General features: G+C 36.3%; 1 protein-coding gene across 3 annotated transcripts in view; it reads left to right on the top strand.

Annotated features, from left to right (window-relative positions):
• LOC102802434 (uncharacterized) overlaps window positions 1-20666 on the top strand; it is a 30677-nt gene that overhangs the window by 8458 nt on the left and 1553 nt on the right. For all 3 annotated transcript variants that reach the window (XM_085490807.1, XM_078011967.2, XM_085490810.1), the window contains 5 exons: window positions 1088-1162; window positions 8956-9174; window positions 14583-14820; window positions 15222-15604; window positions 16448-20666. The exon at window positions 16448-20666 is cut by the window's right edge and continues 1553 nt beyond it. In XM_085490807.1, the coding sequence (XP_085346933.1) occupies window positions 1088-1162; window positions 8956-9174; window positions 14583-14820; window positions 15222-15604; window positions 16448-16795 (1263 nt within the window). In that variant the 3' untranslated portion in view covers window positions 16796-20666. The remainder of the gene's footprint in view (window positions 1-1087; window positions 1163-8955; window positions 9175-14582; window positions 14821-15221; window positions 15605-16447) is intronic.

Genomic DNA, 20666 nt, shown 5'->3' with positions numbered 1-20666 from the left:
CATGGATTCTCTGAACTAATGCGCAGATTTGATTAGTTTTGGGTAAAAATCTGTTAATATTATTAATTACCTAATTTACATACCGGTAATGATTAATCAATTTTCGGCTTTTCCACTGATATCTCAAGTACTAATCATAACATTTCAATAAAACTTTGTACATAGATGTCATATGAGACTGCACAGACCTGATAGTTTTTAGGGTAATATCAGTACATATTAATTACCTAATTTTCAGCTTTTGATATTTCGAGTAGTAATGATTACGTTTCAATGAAACTTGGTACATAGTTACTTGAGGACTGTGCAGAGACCTAATTAGTTTTTGGGTAAATATTTGTGCATATTAATCACCTTATTAGCATAATTAGTTAATTTTCAGCTTTTCACCTGATATCTCAAGTACTAATCATCACATTTCAATGAGACTTGCGACATAGATATTCTAGGACTATACAGAGACCTGATTAATTTTGGGATGAATAATTGTGCCTGTTAATTACCTAATTTGCATAATTAGTTAATTTTTTGCTGTTCTATGGCTGTTACACTGATGTCTAAAAACCACTCATTGGATTTTAATGAAACTTTTAAAGAGTACCCATCACATTTCAATGAACCTCGGACTATACACCATATTAGTTTTTGGTAAATATTTATGCTTCTTAATCACCTAATTAACATAATTAATACTGATAACTCAAGTATTGATCATCACATTTGAATAAATGCTCTAGGACAATAGACAGCCTGATTAATTTTGGGTTAAAATTAATATTTTTTTGGTTCTAATCACATTTCAATGAAACTTGGTACATTGTGCAGACCTTATTAGTTTTACACTTAAATCTGTTCATATTAGTTACCTTATTTGCATAATTAGTTTTCTGCGTTTCCATCAACATCTCAAGTTCAAGTAATTTTTAATTAATTTTTAATGTGTCTCCAATACTCTCAGCACACAGGAGTTCTTTCTAAGCTTTCTTTGATTCCCAATTGTACAAAGAAATCTATTGGGAGGTAATTTACTTGAATGTCCTTCAGACGTTGTAAACATTCATGCAATTCATATTGGTTTTTATTGCAGCTTGATGATCATATTGCACACTGTCCACTTGCACCATGTCATTGTCAGTTTTCTGAAATTGGATGTACTTACAAGGTAAGAAAATCATATGAGTACACCACCACAACCTTTGTACAGTAACTTCACCAAGGGAAGGTGGTCTTTATAGACAGTTGGTCTTTTTATGGAGGTTAGATTATTGGCGTTATTATTGCTATTAAAATCACTTTTGTGTGTGTGTCTGTGTGTGTATGTGACTTTCTGTGTCTTCACGTATTAATTCTTCTGTGATTTCACTCAAACTTGGCAGGCACCTCACACCTTAACTCTTAGGTGGTAAAATCTGAAAAATACCAAAAAACTGATTTTAGAATAGCCTCGTGCCATATGTATCTCCTTCTACAAATCTAGGACTAAAAATGTTGGACATACCGGTAGCTCATTTTACTCAGCTTGAATGTGGGCACATCACATAGTTACTATTTTTGATATCTTTTTTCATAACCAAGCAATTTGACCTCAAAGTTGGGGTAACTTTTCACCGATAACTGCAATTTTAACTCCGCTGTGATTTTTTTTTGGCTGGGACAATTTTGTTCATACTTGGCAGACAGGTCATACCAACACTCTGGTTAGGTGGTAATATAGGCAAAAAAATTCCTGATCCATCATTGCCATGGCAACAGCCAAAAAACTGATTTTTGAATACTTTCAAACAAATGTATTACCTCCTACCAGTCTTGTAATAGCCAACATTGTTACACTGTATCAACATAAGTCCCAACGCAACTTTGAACTTTGAATGAACTGTAAACGCTGCTTTCAATTAAAGAATCTAGAAAATACAATAGCAACTTACGGTCAGAAATTATAACAGCAAGTAATAAAGTGAATGAACTTCTGAAGACTGAATGCTGTCTGCAAATTTCTATTACCAGTCTTAGTTATAAACCAACTTTAGCTTCACATTCATGTCCTACCATGGAAACAGATGAAAACATGTTTTTTTTTTTAGTGAATTGCAAGCCAGCCTACCGGCTTGTTTTTTATGCATCACCAACTCATACGGTTGACATATATAATAATGAAATCAAATAAATTTGACTTGAGAATATTAAATTGTTTTATAGAAAGAAATGCAGGGTGCTAATTGAATCCCATGTGCGAAGCACAACAAGGGAGTCTTTGCAGTTAGTGTGTCTGTCTGTGTGTGTGCGTGTGTGTGTGTGTGGGTGTGTCTGTGTGTGTGTGTGTGTGTGTGTGTGTGTGTGTCTGTTCCATCGATATCTCAAGAACCAATGTTCTGATTTCAATAAAACTTGGTATGTAGCTTGTCTGGGGCAATGTGCAGATTTGATTAGTTTTTGGTTGACATCCATGCATATTAATGAGCTCATCTGCATAATAATGTGTGAATTTTAAGCTATTACAGTTATATCTCAAGAAGCATTAAAACGATTTTTATGTAACTTGGTAAGAATGTTACTAATGATGATTGTTGTATTTTACATTTTAATTAAAATTTAGCATTTTTTATGTATTTTTTTATTATTTTTTTTATGCCCAATTGCATGAATACAACTAATAGGAATCGGTGAGTGGACTAATTTGCATAATGATGCGCATGCGTATTCTATTTTTTATGACCAGCAATGTATGATGGTGTCAGCCATTTTGTTATTTCCAGTGTGTTGTACAAAATCAAAGCAAGCGCTCGGGAGATGAAATGTATCAGTTTACATTATGAAAAGGTCTAAGAAATTACATGTATGATTTTTTATTATCGTATAAGTAAATAAATAAATAAGTAATTGAACAAATGTATAACCTCAATGACTGTGAAACGAATTACTGTACAAACTAGCTTACATTCACGTGTGGTGTACAATTACATTCAAGCCACGGAACATTGAACCCTGTGTGAGTCCAGTCAAGAAAATAATGAATGTGAGATTCATCATCGCCAAAACCATGGCAGTGTTGAAGATATGAAAATGGTTGGTAGGTTTGATTTCATGGTAAAATATTGTGTAAATTCGTTGTACTTGTGAATCCTGATTTATCACCGTATTACTGAACGCGAGAACAAATATGGTGACCTCCATCATCAATGTAGTTGTATCAAGTCGCTGCCGTAAGGAGATATTTCCTTTGTATTGCTTACCAACATTGTACTGTACTTCTTTCCTTTATTTTTCTTTACACATTTGGAAACTTGCATGGTGCACTTTCACCCCCACCTTCCCCAAATTAGGAAGCTATCAAGTCGATTAGTAGGTATAGGATGTCTATGTGTGTTGATGACTACTGCGTTGTGTAAGGGCTTCTTGTACGTAAAATGGGGCACATTCCCAGTAAAAATATCACACAGAGCTGACAAAATTTGCCTACATGTGTAAATATATGTTGGGATTTGGAGAAAAAAAACTTGTAAAACATACCGAATTTACCGTGACAGCAGTGATTAATTTTGGTGCCGATTGTTGGTGGGCTGATCAGCATGTCGGATTATTTCTGAGAACGTTCTTCGTGTGGGAAATCACAAAATCATTAGCACTAAGTAAGCTGGTTTACCTTATTTCTGTGTCAGAGTACCCTGTACAAATGACATGAATCGACATGCGATGATTACCAAAACAATTTGACAATCGGTGTCTCATTGTTCACCGCCCCCTCAACACGGTGATTTGTTATGACGATGATTTGTTATGAGGGGTATTTTTTCTCCGGCCCTTTTCGTCGGAAATTACGAATTCATTGGCTCTAATATATCCTAGTTTACTTTAGTTGTTTCATCCGGTTATTCTGTACATTGATTTTACCTAGCAAAGGAAACAATCGGTGTCTGGCTTTGTTATATTTACACTATTGCAACAACTTATGTGGGCCCCCAGCGTGGGCCTCGTGTTTCACTATTTTTTTCATTGAATATTACACGGCACGATATCCCTCAAATCGGAAGGCACATTTATTGCTCGAGTTACTGTTCCTATTAAGCCATGGAGCAAAAAAGAAAATATGGTTAAGCTGAATACCATGCTTCCTGTGGAATGTATAGATCGTGATGTCGGCATTAACTACTGAATGCACAGTAGTTAGGTTAAAATAAAGTGTAACCCCCAAACAATTGCTACAAAAAGTTTTTCAACTGATTCTAGTACGTGTTAGTGTACTTTTTAACATACTGAAAGTTTACCAAAGTAGGACCCCCGGAAATGTGTTTTTTTCAAGATGGCGTCCAAGATGGCCGACGAAACTTCTTAATGATTATAACTCTGTAACTAACAACTCAAATTTCATGATCTTGGTGTCTATATCTAGGTTTTCGGGGGCAAAGAACACATTAAGACCATAAAAAATGATGTTGGCCTATAATGTAACAGAAATCCAGTATGGTATCAAAAATAGCTGCCAACACCTCCAAATGACCGCAAGTCCATAACTATTGACACAAATGTGATAATCTTGATGTCTATCCCCAGGTTTTTGGGGGCAAGGAACACATTAAGAGAACTTTGGATATCACTGAGCTATTGAATCATTATGAAATGTAATTCATGACCTTCAGTTGTCCACTATCACCTATTGCACAAACACCTTTGTCCATGGAATAAGTTTCAGAGTTTTCAGTTTCGTGTGTCATTCTCTTCCTCGGTACCAACATCTTGAGTGTTGTTTGGGTTGTCACAGTTTTCAGTTTGGCAAGAGCCACATACAGCTGTGCAGGGGAGTCCATAGCGTCTGCAGCTGCATCTAGAGGATTTGCATCCCACCAAACAGTTGCAATGGATAATTTTCAAGAGTTTGTCATAATTGGAATTAACTGATCATTTTCCTGTTTCCATCCCCATTCGATTGGATTCATTTCATTTGCCATCCCCCATCCATACCATAATTTGAAAGTACACACAATGGCTATGGAATCTTGTTGCAGGTAATGTTGGGGGAAGCCGTTCAAGAGTGACAAATGATTCAGCAGTTGCCACTTTCTTGGTGAAAATGGTATGGCGCAGTGATGATAGCGTATCATTATACTTGCCACCAAAGAGATTAACCATCATGTCTTTGCCAAGATCTGATATGTCCTCCTGAGATTTGTTTTGAAGGATGAATGCACTAGCACAGGACTTCATGACAGGATCAGATTTCACAAATATCCGGTAGGCTGACTTTTTTTCCGATGCCGAAAATCCTTGAAGTTCAAACACAGCCTGAGTAGGCATGTACAAAGAGCAACTCATTGCACACATCATCTCCTAAAGTTTCTTTCAACAGGTTAATGTTATACACTTTGTGTTCTTTTGACTGCTTATTAGCATCAGAACGGAAGAAGATGATCTTATTGTCTGTTCTGAAGTAATGAAGGAGCAAGATCAGCGAATCTGTATCCTCACCGACCAATGTTGTGGTGCAATGACGGGATTGTTCAACAGTTGCCTTAACGATATCAACGTCTGCATCTCCTGGTGACTAAATGACATGGCATCCCCTTTCAGTTAGTGCTGTGCTGATGAGTGCAATCATGTCTCCCTTGTTTTTGCCTCCTTTTTGCCTGCAGTGAGTGCAGATTTTTTCCTTGTCTTTGATGTGTATTGTCTTTTATGGAAGGACCTTCACCATAGCCATCGAACACCACTGTCGCTAGTCCGTAATGTCTCACAGTGAAGTCTGCATAATACTTGGCTATTGTATCGTCTTTCTTCCAAGGTAAACGGTGGAGCAAAGAACCACCTCAAGCACGTACCAATCTGTTTCAGGAATAGAGTTCATCACAGCTTCACTTGATAAGTCCGCAGCATGGTCGCAAAATGTCTGCTCTTCGAAAAATGTTCCTGGCCTCAAAGAGGGCTGGAGGTTAGGGGCTTAGTTCATATGTCAAAACTATTCAAGGGAAAGATCTCCTGACCTTGACACCGCAAGGAAACGCTGGAACAGAAGGGCAGTACGATTTGCCTTGATCAACATTCTTGCCATGTCAACCATGCGCTGATAAATTAGTCACAACTGGCTGAACTTTGAGGTCTGAGGAAGTTCAGATTTCTTCTTCTCCATTACTGTCTTGAGTTGAATCAAAACCTCAGAACAAGCAGCATCTCCTAGCGTTGTCTCTCCGCTAAGAAGGGAGGAGTACAATTCCTCAGCTTGATCCAGCAATGTCTGAATCTCGGGATCGTCTTTGACTATTTCCGTTATAAGCTGGTTATGTAGGCACTTGTCAAAAAGAAGATGGCCCCACAAAGCCCTCTGGACAGCTTTCCCAGTCATCATGTGCACAACTGCATTTTCTCCAAGACAGTCTTGTGTATGTTTTTGAGACCAGTTCCTTCCATGAGAGTTCCTATGGCCCCCAGCAAGTTCATAAGTGTATGGAAACACCCCAACATCAGTACAATGCCATTCAGGTGACTACTTTGTGGCACATCAACGATGATTTTGGCAGCCTTCCAAAACAAGGGCTGGTCAAATGTTACAATGGTGAGAAGGTTGTGCTTCATGGCAAGGTTGCAAACAAAGGCTAATGTAGACACAATACATGATTTGTCTTCAGAGTACATATTGATCATAGGCAAGAATTTGACTGAGAACTGCCCAGGGTGCTAGCTCCCCTGATGCAAGATATGCATCATCCCTAGCCAATTCGGTGTTGCCTCTTTGAAGCCGAGGAAAACTTCCCACAGAATATCGATCCTCTTGTCAGAGTCAAGAAATCTCGGCAGGTCCTGGAAAACTACCTCATGACAAGCATGCCTTGCAAACCTGTACTCCAAGATTGTTTTAAGTTTTCAGTCCTGAGATCTGTCTTCGTTGAATGATATGGTTCGTCCTTTTTCTAGGGGTGATAGAAGCAATGACACCCATTCCATGAAATGTCCCTTTGCCGTCAATAGTGATAATGTTGTGATCAATTGGGATGGAAACAGGAAAATGATCAGTTAATTCCAATTATGACCCCAAAAAATGCTGCGTCTGACAAACTCTTGAAAATTATCCATTGCAACTGTTTGGTGGGATGCAAATCTTCTCGATGCAGCTGCAGACGGTATGGACTCCCCTGCACTGCTGTGTGTGGCTCTTGCCAAACTGAAAACTGTTACAACCCAAACAACACTCAAGACGTTGATACTGGGGAAGAGGATGATACTCAAAACTGAAAACTCTGAAACTTATTCCATGGACAAAGGTATTTGTGCAATAGGTGATAGTGGACAGCTGAAGGTCATGAATTAAATTTCATAATGATTCAATAGCTCAGTGATATCCAAAGTTCTCTTAATGTGTTCCTTGCCCCAAAAAACCTGGGGATGGACATCAAGATTATCACATTTGTGTCAATAGTTATGAACTTGCAGTCATTTGGAGGTGTTGGCAGCCATTTTTGATGCTATACTGGATTTGTGTGTTACCGGTACATAATCAGCCAACATCATTTTGTATGATCTTAATGTGTTCTATATCCCCAAAAACCTAGATATAGACACTGAGATCATCAAATTTGAGTTGATAGTTACAGAGTTATGATCTTTCAGATGTTTCGGCGGCCATCTTGGACGCCATCCTACTTTGGTAAACTTTTAGTATGTTAAAAAGTACACTGAAACCTACCAGAATCAGTTGAGAAACCTTTTGTAGCAATTTTTTGGGGGTTGAGGGGGTATTTTCCATATATTGACCTGACTACAGTGGAAACCACTGGGGCAACGCCACGCTGACCGGCGTCTCCTGCCTGGTAACAAAAAAACATGCGGGACGGGCTGCAGGGTTTTAAGCCGTTGTAGATGTTTTCGAAACGAAAATTAGCGAATAGGTTTTGTTTTGAGCCACTTAAAATGTCCTGTGTGTATTTTGGGTTGGTACTCATCGCGTGCGTTGTGCCCCAGATAGTGTCAATTTATACGCAGTAACAAATAAGACGCGTTGGGGATTACTTTGAATTTTATGTACCGAGAAATACGTCTGCCGTAAATTATTAATATTTGTTATGGTACTGAGCTGTACAATGGTTGTAATTTTACCATGTCAATTTTCGGGATATACGAACCAATCGAAAAGATTGTGATGCCTTCCTTATTAATATACGTAACTGAAAATAAATAAATATAATATTTATTGACACACATATTGATATTAAGATAGTGGTTTGAATTTTAGATATTTAGATTGTGATTGTTTGTCAGAAATTTACATAGTTGTTCTTGCTACTTTACGTTTTCCGTGTTAACTAAATATCTAAAATATTTTTAAATGCCCTATAAGTTTATTTTGGGCATTTATTTGTTTACTATTTTCGTTGCATTTCATTTTCCCCAATGTTTTATGAATTATTTCAGTTTTCTTTTTAATGTTTCAATTTTGTGTAGACTTTTTATGCATATTTTTAAGTACTCACTAGGCTTATCGTAGGTATACAATGTCTATGTGTGTAGATGACTACTGGTGGCTCCTTATTTAATAGATTATTCATAATTTGTTTATCATTTTCAAATATTCCCGAATATTACATCATGATCCCTATTCCCTCAGCACACGGGAGTTCTTTCTAAGCTTTCTTTGATTTTTAATTTGGTCTCTGAACAAAGATTTATGTATTAATGCTATGAATATATGTTCAAATTCTGGAAAATATTTGAGGGTTTCCTGGATTAGCAGAGATCAATGCAACAATACCACCTGAGTGCCTTTTTTGTGGTATTCTTGTAATAAATTATTTGACATTGACATTAAAGTCCTGTGGTATATATTCTGATGATAACCTCATATTATATTGCCATAACATGAACTTACATGTATCAACCAACTTTTAGTTTTGAATACTAACATGGATGTTTTGTCACTTTTTAACTTATTTTATTCAGATATAAATAGACACTTGTGTGTTTGATTTACTATAGGGTGTAAGAAGGCTAGTGGAACAGCATGAGGCTGATCCAACAGCATTACAACTACATTTAATGATGATGATGAAGAACCAATCATTGAAGGATGAAGAAAGAGATTTAAAGACAACCATCCTAGAGAGAAAGATAACTGAATTAGAGAATGAGAAAGCACTTCGAGAGGCTCAGTGTACTTTCATGCGACAACAAGTGGACACCCAAAATGAGCAAATGGTATGTTGTATGTACATACAGTACTCATTCCGCCCAACCTCCCGCTTTTATCGCTTTTTTTCCGACCGCTTATCGCTTAATTTCCGACCGCTCGCTGCTTTCCGACCGGAAACCGACCGCTTTTTTTCCGCTCGCTCGCGTTCGCTTTTGTTCGCTCGCTTTTGTTCGCTCGTTCGCTCGCTCGCTCGCTTTTGTTCGCTCGCTCACTCCTGCTATGGCTGGCTTCAGAAACATCGTCCGCTTGCCAGCCGAACGCTGGAGTAACAATGATCGTACATTGTATGTATAAACTTAAGTTTTTATTCGTAATAAATTTAGGTTTTAATGACGATTCAAAACACAACGCCTATTGCTTCTCTGTTTTGGAACAAAGACGCCTTCAAATCACTTGACACATTGTAACGTTTGCTACGCAAGTCGAACTGTGACCTGTATTTACATAATTACGTCCTTGTGTGTGTAGTTCAAGCAGCTATATAACTGGTCAATCGCGATATGTATTGAGTACTAGTATTTGTGTGTTGTGTGTGTGTTTCTGTGTGTGATTTTGACTAAATTTATTCCGAACGGCGCTCAAAATAATTTGACACTTTGTTATTTTTGAACGCAACTCGCACTATGACCCTTACTCAATGTGCATAAGTAATACGAATGCTGTAGTTCAGAAAATCTATTGGTTAACTTTTGCTCGTGTCTGGGTGCGCAAAACAAAACTGCACATATAATTATCGCATAGCTGAATTTCTACAAATCAATTGGACTTAAACTACTAGTATAATGATTGTGACGATTAATCGCTTGTCTGAGTACATGCGGCGACGAATTATTGGATTGGCAGCAGCCGGACGAAAAATGAAAGAGATCTCGGAACAGTTAATGTGTTGAGGAAAACAAAACAAACGCAGCCAGTGATACATTTTGAAAACAAAAATACAAAATAATCGCAATCAGAGGCGCCGACCACGCGCGTTGGAAATAAATAAAACGTGTTGTGACAGTCTCACCAAACTCTTTCACTCGCGCAATATAATTATGTTATTTCCCAAAGCACTTATATTTAATACATTGACGAAAAACACCGCAAGAAAAATGTAAATCAGGCTTGTAATTACTACTCGAACGCAATGTTGATCACTGTAAAAGTGGATAAATTCGAACCGTCATCAAATTCAAAATTCAAGCGATCTCGTTGAATGTCAAAAATAAACTCGATGTTTAGAAAGACAAAAACAACACCATATTAGAGTGCAAAAAAAGTTAGCAGCAAAGAACGAGAAGTGCATGTGGGAAAGCGATGAGTGAACTCGAGGAAAATTATGCTGATGTGAGAACAAGCTATATACTCGCGGAGTACTCGCTAAAACATCGAGAAAATGTGCCATTTCAAAGGGCACCCTTACAAATAATGTCTGCGATTGTGTGAACATGAAAACGTGCAAACAAGGAACAGAACTCGTGGTCCACAAGGAAACTTAGCGATGACGCAGTTAGATGTATACGGCTGTTGAAAACAGACTCCTTCGATCTCATATAAGCAGGTTCACGTGGATGTATCATTTTCAACTATCACCAACAACGCTATGATAACAAAGACATTGTGAAATTCTTTTGTTTTTATGTAGAAAAATACAGTAATTTTACCAAGTAAAATCATATTTATTAAAATTGTTGTTCATACACGAGTTGTCAAACACACTACATAGTTTGTAATTTCATCTAGCTCCTTTCAGTCATGATTCAAAACAAATAAAAGGCACAAATATAGATAATATAGCAAATTATTTTTTTCTGTAATATTCGTGTGTAATCAGTAATTATGAAAAAAAATTATGGGTACACATGAAATAGATTTCGTTATGAGATATTCTTAATATCAATTTCTAAATTATTTTGTCAAAATCAGTTTTTTTTCCAGGTTTTTTCCCCAAAACGAAAGAATTTCGTAATGTCGGGAACGAGAAGTTTTTTTCTTCTTATTATTTTTTGGGAACGGAAAGTCTTTATCGTAGAGCTTCGCCTCGGTTGACAATGAGCTCTTCGGGTCGCTAAAACTGTATGTCCACTTCTGTTGGGGTGAACATTTGTATTATTATACTGAATAAATCTTAGAACAGAAATGGTGGCACTCAATTATGGCAATCTTCCAGCTCATCGTTAGAAAGATTTTAGGAGGCAAATTTAATCTTGAAGGATTGCAGGAAAATTGACCCTTACCGATTCATATTTATGAATTAATCGGGATTCAGGTATCATAGTGTTTGTAACAGGAAGAAAAAAAAACGCTTTCGCGTGGGATTTTTCATGCAAACATTGTGAATGGTTCCCCGACACTGATTCCTTTTTAACTTTAAATTTTTCTAAGACGTGGCAAACCCTGCTCATGACCGGAGACGTCGTCGAGATGCAGATGCGATTCCTCTTAGCAACGCGTTCTATTTATTTTCAAAGCGTGTGGTCGGCGCCTTTGATTGCGTTTATTTTGTTCTTTTATTCAGTGAACGTAATCTATCACTGGCAGCGTTTGTTTTTTCGCGTCTCACAACTTAATGTCCAAGCTGACTTTGTTTTGGCTGTAAGTGAACTACGTACAGCTCATGAAAGTATTTCGCCCAGAGTTCGCAAAAAACGGAATACCCTGCAAAATTTGAATCCTTTATTTTATAACGAGACATTGGGCGCAAACATAAAAACCATAATTGTAATTCAACAGATTTATGTAACGTGTTAGTCCGCTTGCCAGCCGCCTAGTTAGAAAACGCGATCTCCAGTGAAGTCGGTGTCGACAACTTCGGACAAGTAAGATGGGCGCTGGCCGACATTACATTTGCAAGTATTGTATTTGTTTGACAAATTGTACACTACGGTCATTCTATAACAATCGATCAGTCGTTTTTTTCACAGTCTTACTATTCCTGCAGATATTCTTCAATTGTTATAGGTGCCACGGATTTTAACATAACTACAACTTGACCCGTGTTAAACCCAAACCATGCGTGCATGACAACCGTCACCCTACACACGGTTTAACTCAACGAATACCGTACTCTACAGTAGACATTTTTCGCTCTCCACCAAAAATAGAATGGTTTTATTTCATATTAGTTGTGTCTGTGTCAGTGTCGTATTTGATTTCACATGTTTGGTTCGATCTTGTTTATGGTGTACATTATTATCACCAATTTTATATGGCCGTGTGATCCACCGTATTTTTTTCAACGGTCGTTCTATAAATTTCTAATTGTATTTATTCTTATTTTAACATCATAAAAACAAAAATGATACACTTGTACATGAAACAGTAGGTAATGAACTGTAAATGCGGGCGGTTGTGCTGTCAGGCGAGCGAGCGATTGCGCGAGCGGATACTTCCAGATTTGCGCGGTCGAAAAAAAAGCGGAAATTGCGCGGTCGGATTGAACAAAGCGAGCGAAAAAAAAGCGATCGAAATCCGGAAGCGGGCGGGAGGTTCGGCGAAATGAGTACTGTAGGTAACTTTAGAGAAACATTCATTATGAATAGAATAGAATAGAATAGAATAGAATAGAATAGAATAGAATAGAATAGAATAGAATAGAATAGAATAGAATAGAATAGAATAGAATAGAATAGAATAGAATAGAATAGAATAGAATAGAATAGAATAGAATAATTCTCTATTGATTTAAATGGTATGTTGTATGTACATAGGTAACTTTAGAGAAACATTCATTTATGAATAGAATAGAATAGAATAGAATAGAATATAATAGAATAGGATAGAATAGAATAGAATAATTCTCTATTAATACAGAAAAGAAAATTTTACATTTCTGTTTTGGTAATTAAAAAATCACACTGATAAACTAATCAATGTGAATTTGATTTGAATTACTACAGCTGTCAAAATCTGATTACACTAACATATGTTGTAAGTAAGTCTCTATTTTGTTTTCATGTGTATGTTGGTTCTAACTACCTAGTCACATTCAAACAGCTCTCCTCTGATGACATTAATATCAACCACTATCCCATACACCATTCGTCTAGTGATAGAATGATTCTATCGACGTCACAATGACGTATATGGGTAAAGCAATGTCGTTCTAATCAAAAACTATGTTTGGTTGTGCATTCATTCATCATGTAAAAAGAAAAACCTAATCTTCAATGATACAGATCAAAACAGTATGAATATAATTTATTATCTGACCAAGCTGGCATCCCTCTTTCATATTTTCACACCTCCCATGCCACATTTTGCTTCATGCAATATTTGCTCACATTTCGTCTTTCATTAACACCAGATTTGCTTTATCAGTGCCCATATTCCCTTCAAGCATCAGTCAGTTTTGCAGCACTGTACGGCACACATCGTCTCAGCAGACCTCCCACCCGTTCAACTTTTTAAACAACTGCCGATCTCACTAAAGTGTAACTGCTCAAACATGTTTATCTACTCATGAACAACCTTAGCAATAAACGGGTTTCCACCACAGACCAAGCAGACTTTACACAGGTACCCATGCTGTCCATCCCCCTGGGGTTGTGAGTCTATCTGCAGGCTTCCGCCAGGGGGACACCAGCCATGACGCCCGCCTGTACAGTCTCTGCTGGTGGATGGTACGATCAGGTACCACAAGCTTCAGCATCATGGTGTGATTCACAGACGATTCACATCATGGAGTTGTTGTGTCATTTATTGAAGCATTAACAATGCTACATCATAAGCAACGCTTCTTTTCTAGAGTTTGTGATTTAGAAAGTGGTCTGTAACAAGTTCTGAATTCAACTTTTATAGTAATGAATGTAATTAGATTTGGTAAGATATTCTGGATAATGCCACATTGCTATGTTGATGTAAAATCTGTATTAGAAGCCGCATCCCTAATAGAAGTCACACCCATTCTTTTTGAATAATTGAGAATCAAAAATTCATCATTTCTCATATGTGTAGATGCTCTAATAGAAGCCACATCCCCTCTGTTGCATTGTACCATTTTAATATTACTACAGATTTCACAGTAATTCAGAATGACTTTGTTTTTCATTTACAAATATTGATTGCAACATAGTTTCCAACCATATTTAAAGTGCTGTTAATTTAGATTTATATAGAGACAGTTATTCTTACATTTATTCCACCCATCATGGGGCAAACACTGTATGCATTAATGCTGGCAGGTGAAGTGCATATCATGTATGGTAGAATTGGGAATGTCTGCTTATTGTTTCAGGGCCAAATCAACCTTTAATACAATGGCGATAACATAGTAAATATTAAACTTTTATCGTATATCTTGTAGCATTGAAATATTTTAATATAAAATAAAAATTTAAACATCGCCACTGCAGTTTTTCATAAAACGAACACACTAATGCAACCATTGAAGTATTCCTCTCATCAAAGATCTGTTCATATTGTGTTTCAGAATGCCTTGCAAACACTAATAGTACAATGTAATAAGAAAATGGAAGAGCTTAGTAATGTTGTGAAGGTAATGAGAAAAGATCTGTACTTACTGGAAGAGCAAAATCAGAAACTGGAAGATGAAATTCAGCAGGGTTTATATTCTTCATCACGAATGCATATGATGAAAGATGGAGCAGATTACATGGATACAGTGAAGAATGAAATAAAATTAACCAATGGTGTCAAACACCACCAAGGTGAGAAATCAATTTTGACCTGAGAATTTCATGATTCTTCTGAAATGTTACTGAATGCAACCCAAATAAAAATGTATGCCATTCATTCTTCATATTGTGATACGTTCATTGTGATTGAGGTGTTTTTGTTCCTGCCCTTCAGAAAAACAGAGTTCATGAATGAATACATTTTTAAAAGGATTTGGAACACTTTACATTGAAAGTGATGAATGTTTTCAAATATTATTTATACACACTCTCAGCTGATAGTGTTGTTTCCCATTCATTTTTACTATCCATACGTGTTAACAATTTTGTTTGCCTTTGTATGATAGAGTTTTTTTATGGTAATTCATCACATCTTTCAATACACTAATGCTATTATAGAAAGTATGAATTTTTTGTTACAAAATTGCTTCTAGAACCAGTGGTATTAAAATCAAATGCCCAAGATGTGTTGGTAGGGAAAGAAATTACATCAGTTCTGTTAAAAATGAAAGAGAATGATTATGGGCAACTACCACCACATTTGACACGGTTCACACATAGTGAACCCTTGAAAGGTTTAAGTGATGATGATTTGAAGGAAAGAATCCATACACTGACTGGACGTACTGTTGAAGAGCTGTTGGGATTAATCGATATAAAAGTCACCAGTGATAATTTGGTTTTATTGTCGCATTTACTGATTGTAAAAGCCAATCAAATGACAGAGAATGATGTGATGGATGAAGAGAACATTGGTGCATGTGGTAGAAGTAGAGGTGATGACAACATGTGGATGTCTCCAGAAGATGATAACGTGGTAAGATTTATTTCATTTATATACAGTAAAGTGTTTTATAAGCGTTTTATGGAAATTTTGAAAATATTTATAAAACCAGAGGTACATTACTTGGGGTTTACAACGCGCATAGTACTGTATGGTGACATCATGCCAAGATCTCATTCAAGTCTCATCTCGTAGATAGCGAGACTGGGGCTACAACCTTCTGACATGACAAAAGCGGTTTGTAATAAAACAATAAAACCACATTCATAGTGAAAAAATGTAATACATTGTAAATGTACAGATAATATAGTTATCGTAATCCGTCATATCGTGAGCAGCTATTTTGATCCACCTGGACATCCCAGTATCCTGGTTACCTCGGGCATGTGCATTGGAACGGTTATGTGAGAGCGTGATTGAAACGGGATATTGGTATCATGTCACCGTAGTTGCAAACCCCAAGTACCTTTTTTTTTAAATATTTTATTGTGTCAGGTGACATTTTATGTCACTGTTGTCTCTCCTGACTTTTTTTTTTGTAAGTGCAAATTGCAATTGCTAGTGCTGACACATAGTGCATTTTTGACGTCATATTCATGTTTGGGACTACATTACAGGGCTGTGTGGCCTTCTTCCCTATAAAACTTATATTTATAAATTTACTTAAGAAGATCCTGCTGCTTCATTCAAATCCAAAGAATGTTTTATTTGCTGTAGAAGCTGTTTGGTATTAAACCCCCCATTACCCACAAGTCATTGCAGGTTTCCTACAATCATAGACCGATAATGCCAGACTGCAAATTGTTGTGGGTGAAATAACGATATATTTTATTCACATACACTTTTGAGAATAATAAACTCATTTGTCATTTACAGATGCAACAAATAAATCAGTTGGAGAAGAGAGTGACTGAAGTTGAAATGGAAATGATGGAAAAACGAAGCTTAGAAAGTATGTCACTTGGTAACCATTCCTCTCATCTAGACGACCTATTGACCATTGGTAGTGATGCACAGATAAGTTACTCCATGGCAGTCAGACATAACCTTAGTTCACTGGGGAGTAATGGTACCCACATCAACGTCAGCATTCCTACTCTGTCTGCAGTACCAAGGAAGAATCAAAAGAAACAGAGCAAGCCTAAAACATCACTTAATATAGTGTGCTACAACTGTCAAAAACCAGGGCATAAAGCTATAGATTGTCGTTCAAGAAAAAGATAAATCACCAATTCTTCCAAAGTTCAAACAAAACATTTTTTGTTCCACTTTATATTAGTTTTTTTAAAGCCAAATATGCAAACCACCTATTTGCTATGCATTTGTTTACTTTATAAACTATTGAAAGCTATCTTTATCTCTAAGTTCTTTGTGGTGCATCTACATATATTCAGCACAGATCACAAAAAAGAAGCTGATTGTATTGGTTCAAGTACTGAATATTTGCAATATTAGAAAAGTTGACCCAGCTGACTACTCACTCTAAATGTATCAGTCCACCATTTCAACACCAGTTTGTTTTTGTTAAAATTGCATTTACAGGCTTTCTCATTGTGGTATCATATTGATTGCATAAACAGTTTGAAATACGTCATATCACTTGCAAATCATTGTTTTCAAAATAGAGACACATTCTAGTTGTGGTGTGAAACCTATATACATGAAGTCACTGCTAATAGTAATAAACTATTTCCCACACAGGGATAATCAAAAGACAGGGTAACAGACAAAATGAAATGACAAAGTATAAAACAGATATATTAACTTAAAGACAGATTAGAAACAGAACAAGACACAAAATGGTGACTGATTTTCTGAAATCAGCAAGGCTGACACGATTCTGTGGCATGCATTGGCACGACTCAAGTCAGGCCTGTGCGCAATCGTGTCGTGAAGTGCGAGTGAACCTGTCGTGACTGCTGGCACGAGAAATTTGAAATGTTCAAAATTTTAGTCATGACAAAATTTAGCGACCGGGTCATGAACTATGTGCAAACTTTTGTGAACTCGTCAGGAGGATGCGTGCCAGTGCACGCCATGCATTACTGTCATGAAAAGTTCACGAACGGCTCACGTGAGTTCATAAGTAGTTCACGACATGTTCACAAATTGGTGCGTGTCGCAGCCTGGCCGTGCCTTCCCACTGACACGACCATGTGCACTTCACGCATTGATGACACGAGCAGTTCACGACTACTGTGCGACAGTGGTGCTCACGCCGGTGCAGGGGTATATATAGGGCTTCCTAGACACTGCTCGCCTTTCCAGTGAAGAAACAACTTATATCACAAAGACAACATGCCTAAAACAAAGCAAAAACACAGCCAATCCAAAAATGACCAGGGGTTGGGGAGGCCTCCTTTTTATATGGCATGCCCAGGTTGGCACGATGAGTTTGTGCAATTTGGACGGTGCCATGCCAACCAACGTGCGGGAAGTGCATAAACTATGCGTGAACTCGTCGTGCTAGTTCATGTCAATGTGGTCAGTGATGGGCACACATTCAAGAACTACCGTATGTGTGAACTAGTCGTGAACAGCGAGAGAGCCTCCCAGTTCGTGCCCCAAAATGGCACTTGCCACAACAAAATCGTGTGTCAGCTTTGCTTTAGATGGGTTTGTTAATTGTCATTTGTTTGCCTTACTTTCAAAAAAATGTTTCTTTAGCACCTGGCTGCTATTGTAGGGACTTTAGTTTTGTACTCTTCTGATTGTAGAACCTCAACCTTGCATACACATAGTTTGAATAGTACAAGTATCATTAGTGTTGACTATTTTCCTGTTGCTGTTATTATAGTCATGTGCGTTTTTTTTCTTAGAAAACATGTCACATCATAGTACAGATACTAGAGATACTGCAATAATGTGATACATAAATTGATACTGTCAATAGCATTTATTTTTTTTACTATATTACGTGCAAGCCATGTAACAAACATATTTTCATTGAGTTTTACTTTTGATGGTTTGAAAAAGGATAATTCCAAGTGAACTTACAATCTATCTAGTGCTTCACAGTCAATCAGAAGGCCCAATTGCATGACATTATATAAATGTTCCCAAGTTTGATTTGTGTCCTTTCAAATAGGGTTGGATTAGAAACCGGAGCTTCTGTTTTGGATTCTGTTTGTGCATCCAACATCATTTCTCAGACATGCCTAAACTGAGTTTTGTTCAATGTTCTACATTTGCATGTCAATTTTTTTTTTCCATTTTGTTGACCTCTGACCGACTGGTGACTATTTTTGTCAAAAAGAAAACATACAAAAATAAAAATTTTAACATGTTATCAATCATTTCTCATAGATTAATTTTGTTCTTGGTATTACACATCATTTTGTTTCTAGATTTGATTCAAAATGACAGACCAGTGGCCATTTTATTTATTTTTACATACTATTCATATTTGGTATAATGGAAATTAAGGCATAGTTCTCTTCAGGCCATTTTGTAAAAAAGAAAAAAAAAATCACACAATTTTAAGTGTTTCTATGAAGTACATAGGGTTGATAGTACCTGGAACTTGTCATTGAATTTTGGTCTGCATTTATCATGTTTAAAGATTCATGCATGACGTAATAAAATGTTCTAGTGCTTTTATTTGAAAAATAGGATAATACTTCTTCAGTATAAAATGCATATATAAAATACATGTATATCCATAAATGATTTGATGTACCAGATTTTGAGTTAGATAAATTCAATTTACTCAATCTCTTCCGAGATACAAGTCATCCCCAAAATAAATGGCTATAGTCTATGTTTTATCTTGGATCAGACTATATATCTCGTAAAAGATTCTGCAATAAAATTAAAAAAAAAAAAAAAATTAAATAATTATTGTATGTGTTGCATGATGTTTTCTGTTATTATATTAGTTATGTATGGCATTTACAATTTGGGCAAACATGTTTGGTCAAAATTGACCATGCATGTTTGGGTTTTCACCAAGACTTGTTTCATAATTGTTAATTTTGGTTTACAACTGGAACTTGTTGAAAACCATGACAGGCCTATATGCCAGAATGTAGAAAGTAATGTGGATATGCAGAAGTGTATGTCAAAGGTATGAAAATCTTATTGAAATCGTGTGAACTGTGTCAGCATGTTAAACTACTTGTATATATTGCATCAATCCAACCCAATCTTTACACATTTATTGCAATTAGAAAAAGACCTTGCATGATAAGAGATTACACATTTATTGCAATTAGAAAAAGACCTTGCATGATAAGAGATTACACATTTATTGCAATTAGAAAAAGACCTTGCATGATAAGAGATTACACATTTATTGCAATTAGAAAAAGACCTTGCATGATAAGAGATATCAGCTGCAAAGCCTTAAACATGCATTTCCCACATTTATTTCAACCATTTTGATAAAGATGTTTAAAATTATAAGATACAATTATTGCAGCAACTTTGTCATTGGAAAATATGACATTTCACAAGACAGTAACCATGCATTTTCATAAGGGAAGATTGCAATATATGTTGGCATTTTTAAGTTTCAAAAATTATTTCTCTGCAGTTCAACAATTTCTAATTAAGATTTGAATAGGATTTTCAGAGTTTGATTTATTTATTAGAATCAACATATATAAAGGTCATAGACAAATAGACATGACCAAATCCATTTTCAAATTACCAGTAGTAATTATTTAATTTGATAAGTAAATATTCATAGAATTCCTTAATATATTTTGTGTATGCACGCTTTTAAGTCTCCATTCAAAAGAAGTATATTAAAATCAGATTTTGTATGTCCATCTAGGTAATTTCTTTGAATGTAACATTGTACAAAGACAATTGTACATAATCTCATATATATGCATGCAAGTTTTGATTTGACCACAATTGAGTTTAATACTTGTGTATGTGTCTAGTTCTTATTGTAGGCCGATTTTATTCATACTTTCTTTGGTGAAAACATTTTGATTTGTTATGTCTCCATTTGTTTCCCAATGACAAATTATGTTGATGTTTGTGCGTGTTACAGATATCTCAAAAATCTCTTTTCAGATTTCAATGAAACTTGGTACATACATAGAGATGCTCTGGGATAATGCACACTTGATTAGCATTATCCCCA

This window comes from Saccoglossus kowalevskii, chromosome 2, assembly GCF_978046115.1.
Source record: "Saccoglossus kowalevskii chromosome 2, keSacKowa6.1, whole genome shotgun sequence".
Lineage (NCBI taxonomy): Eukaryota > Metazoa > Hemichordata > Enteropneusta > Harrimaniidae > Saccoglossus > Saccoglossus kowalevskii.
This window is presented reverse-complemented; position numbering and strand designations above follow the sequence as displayed.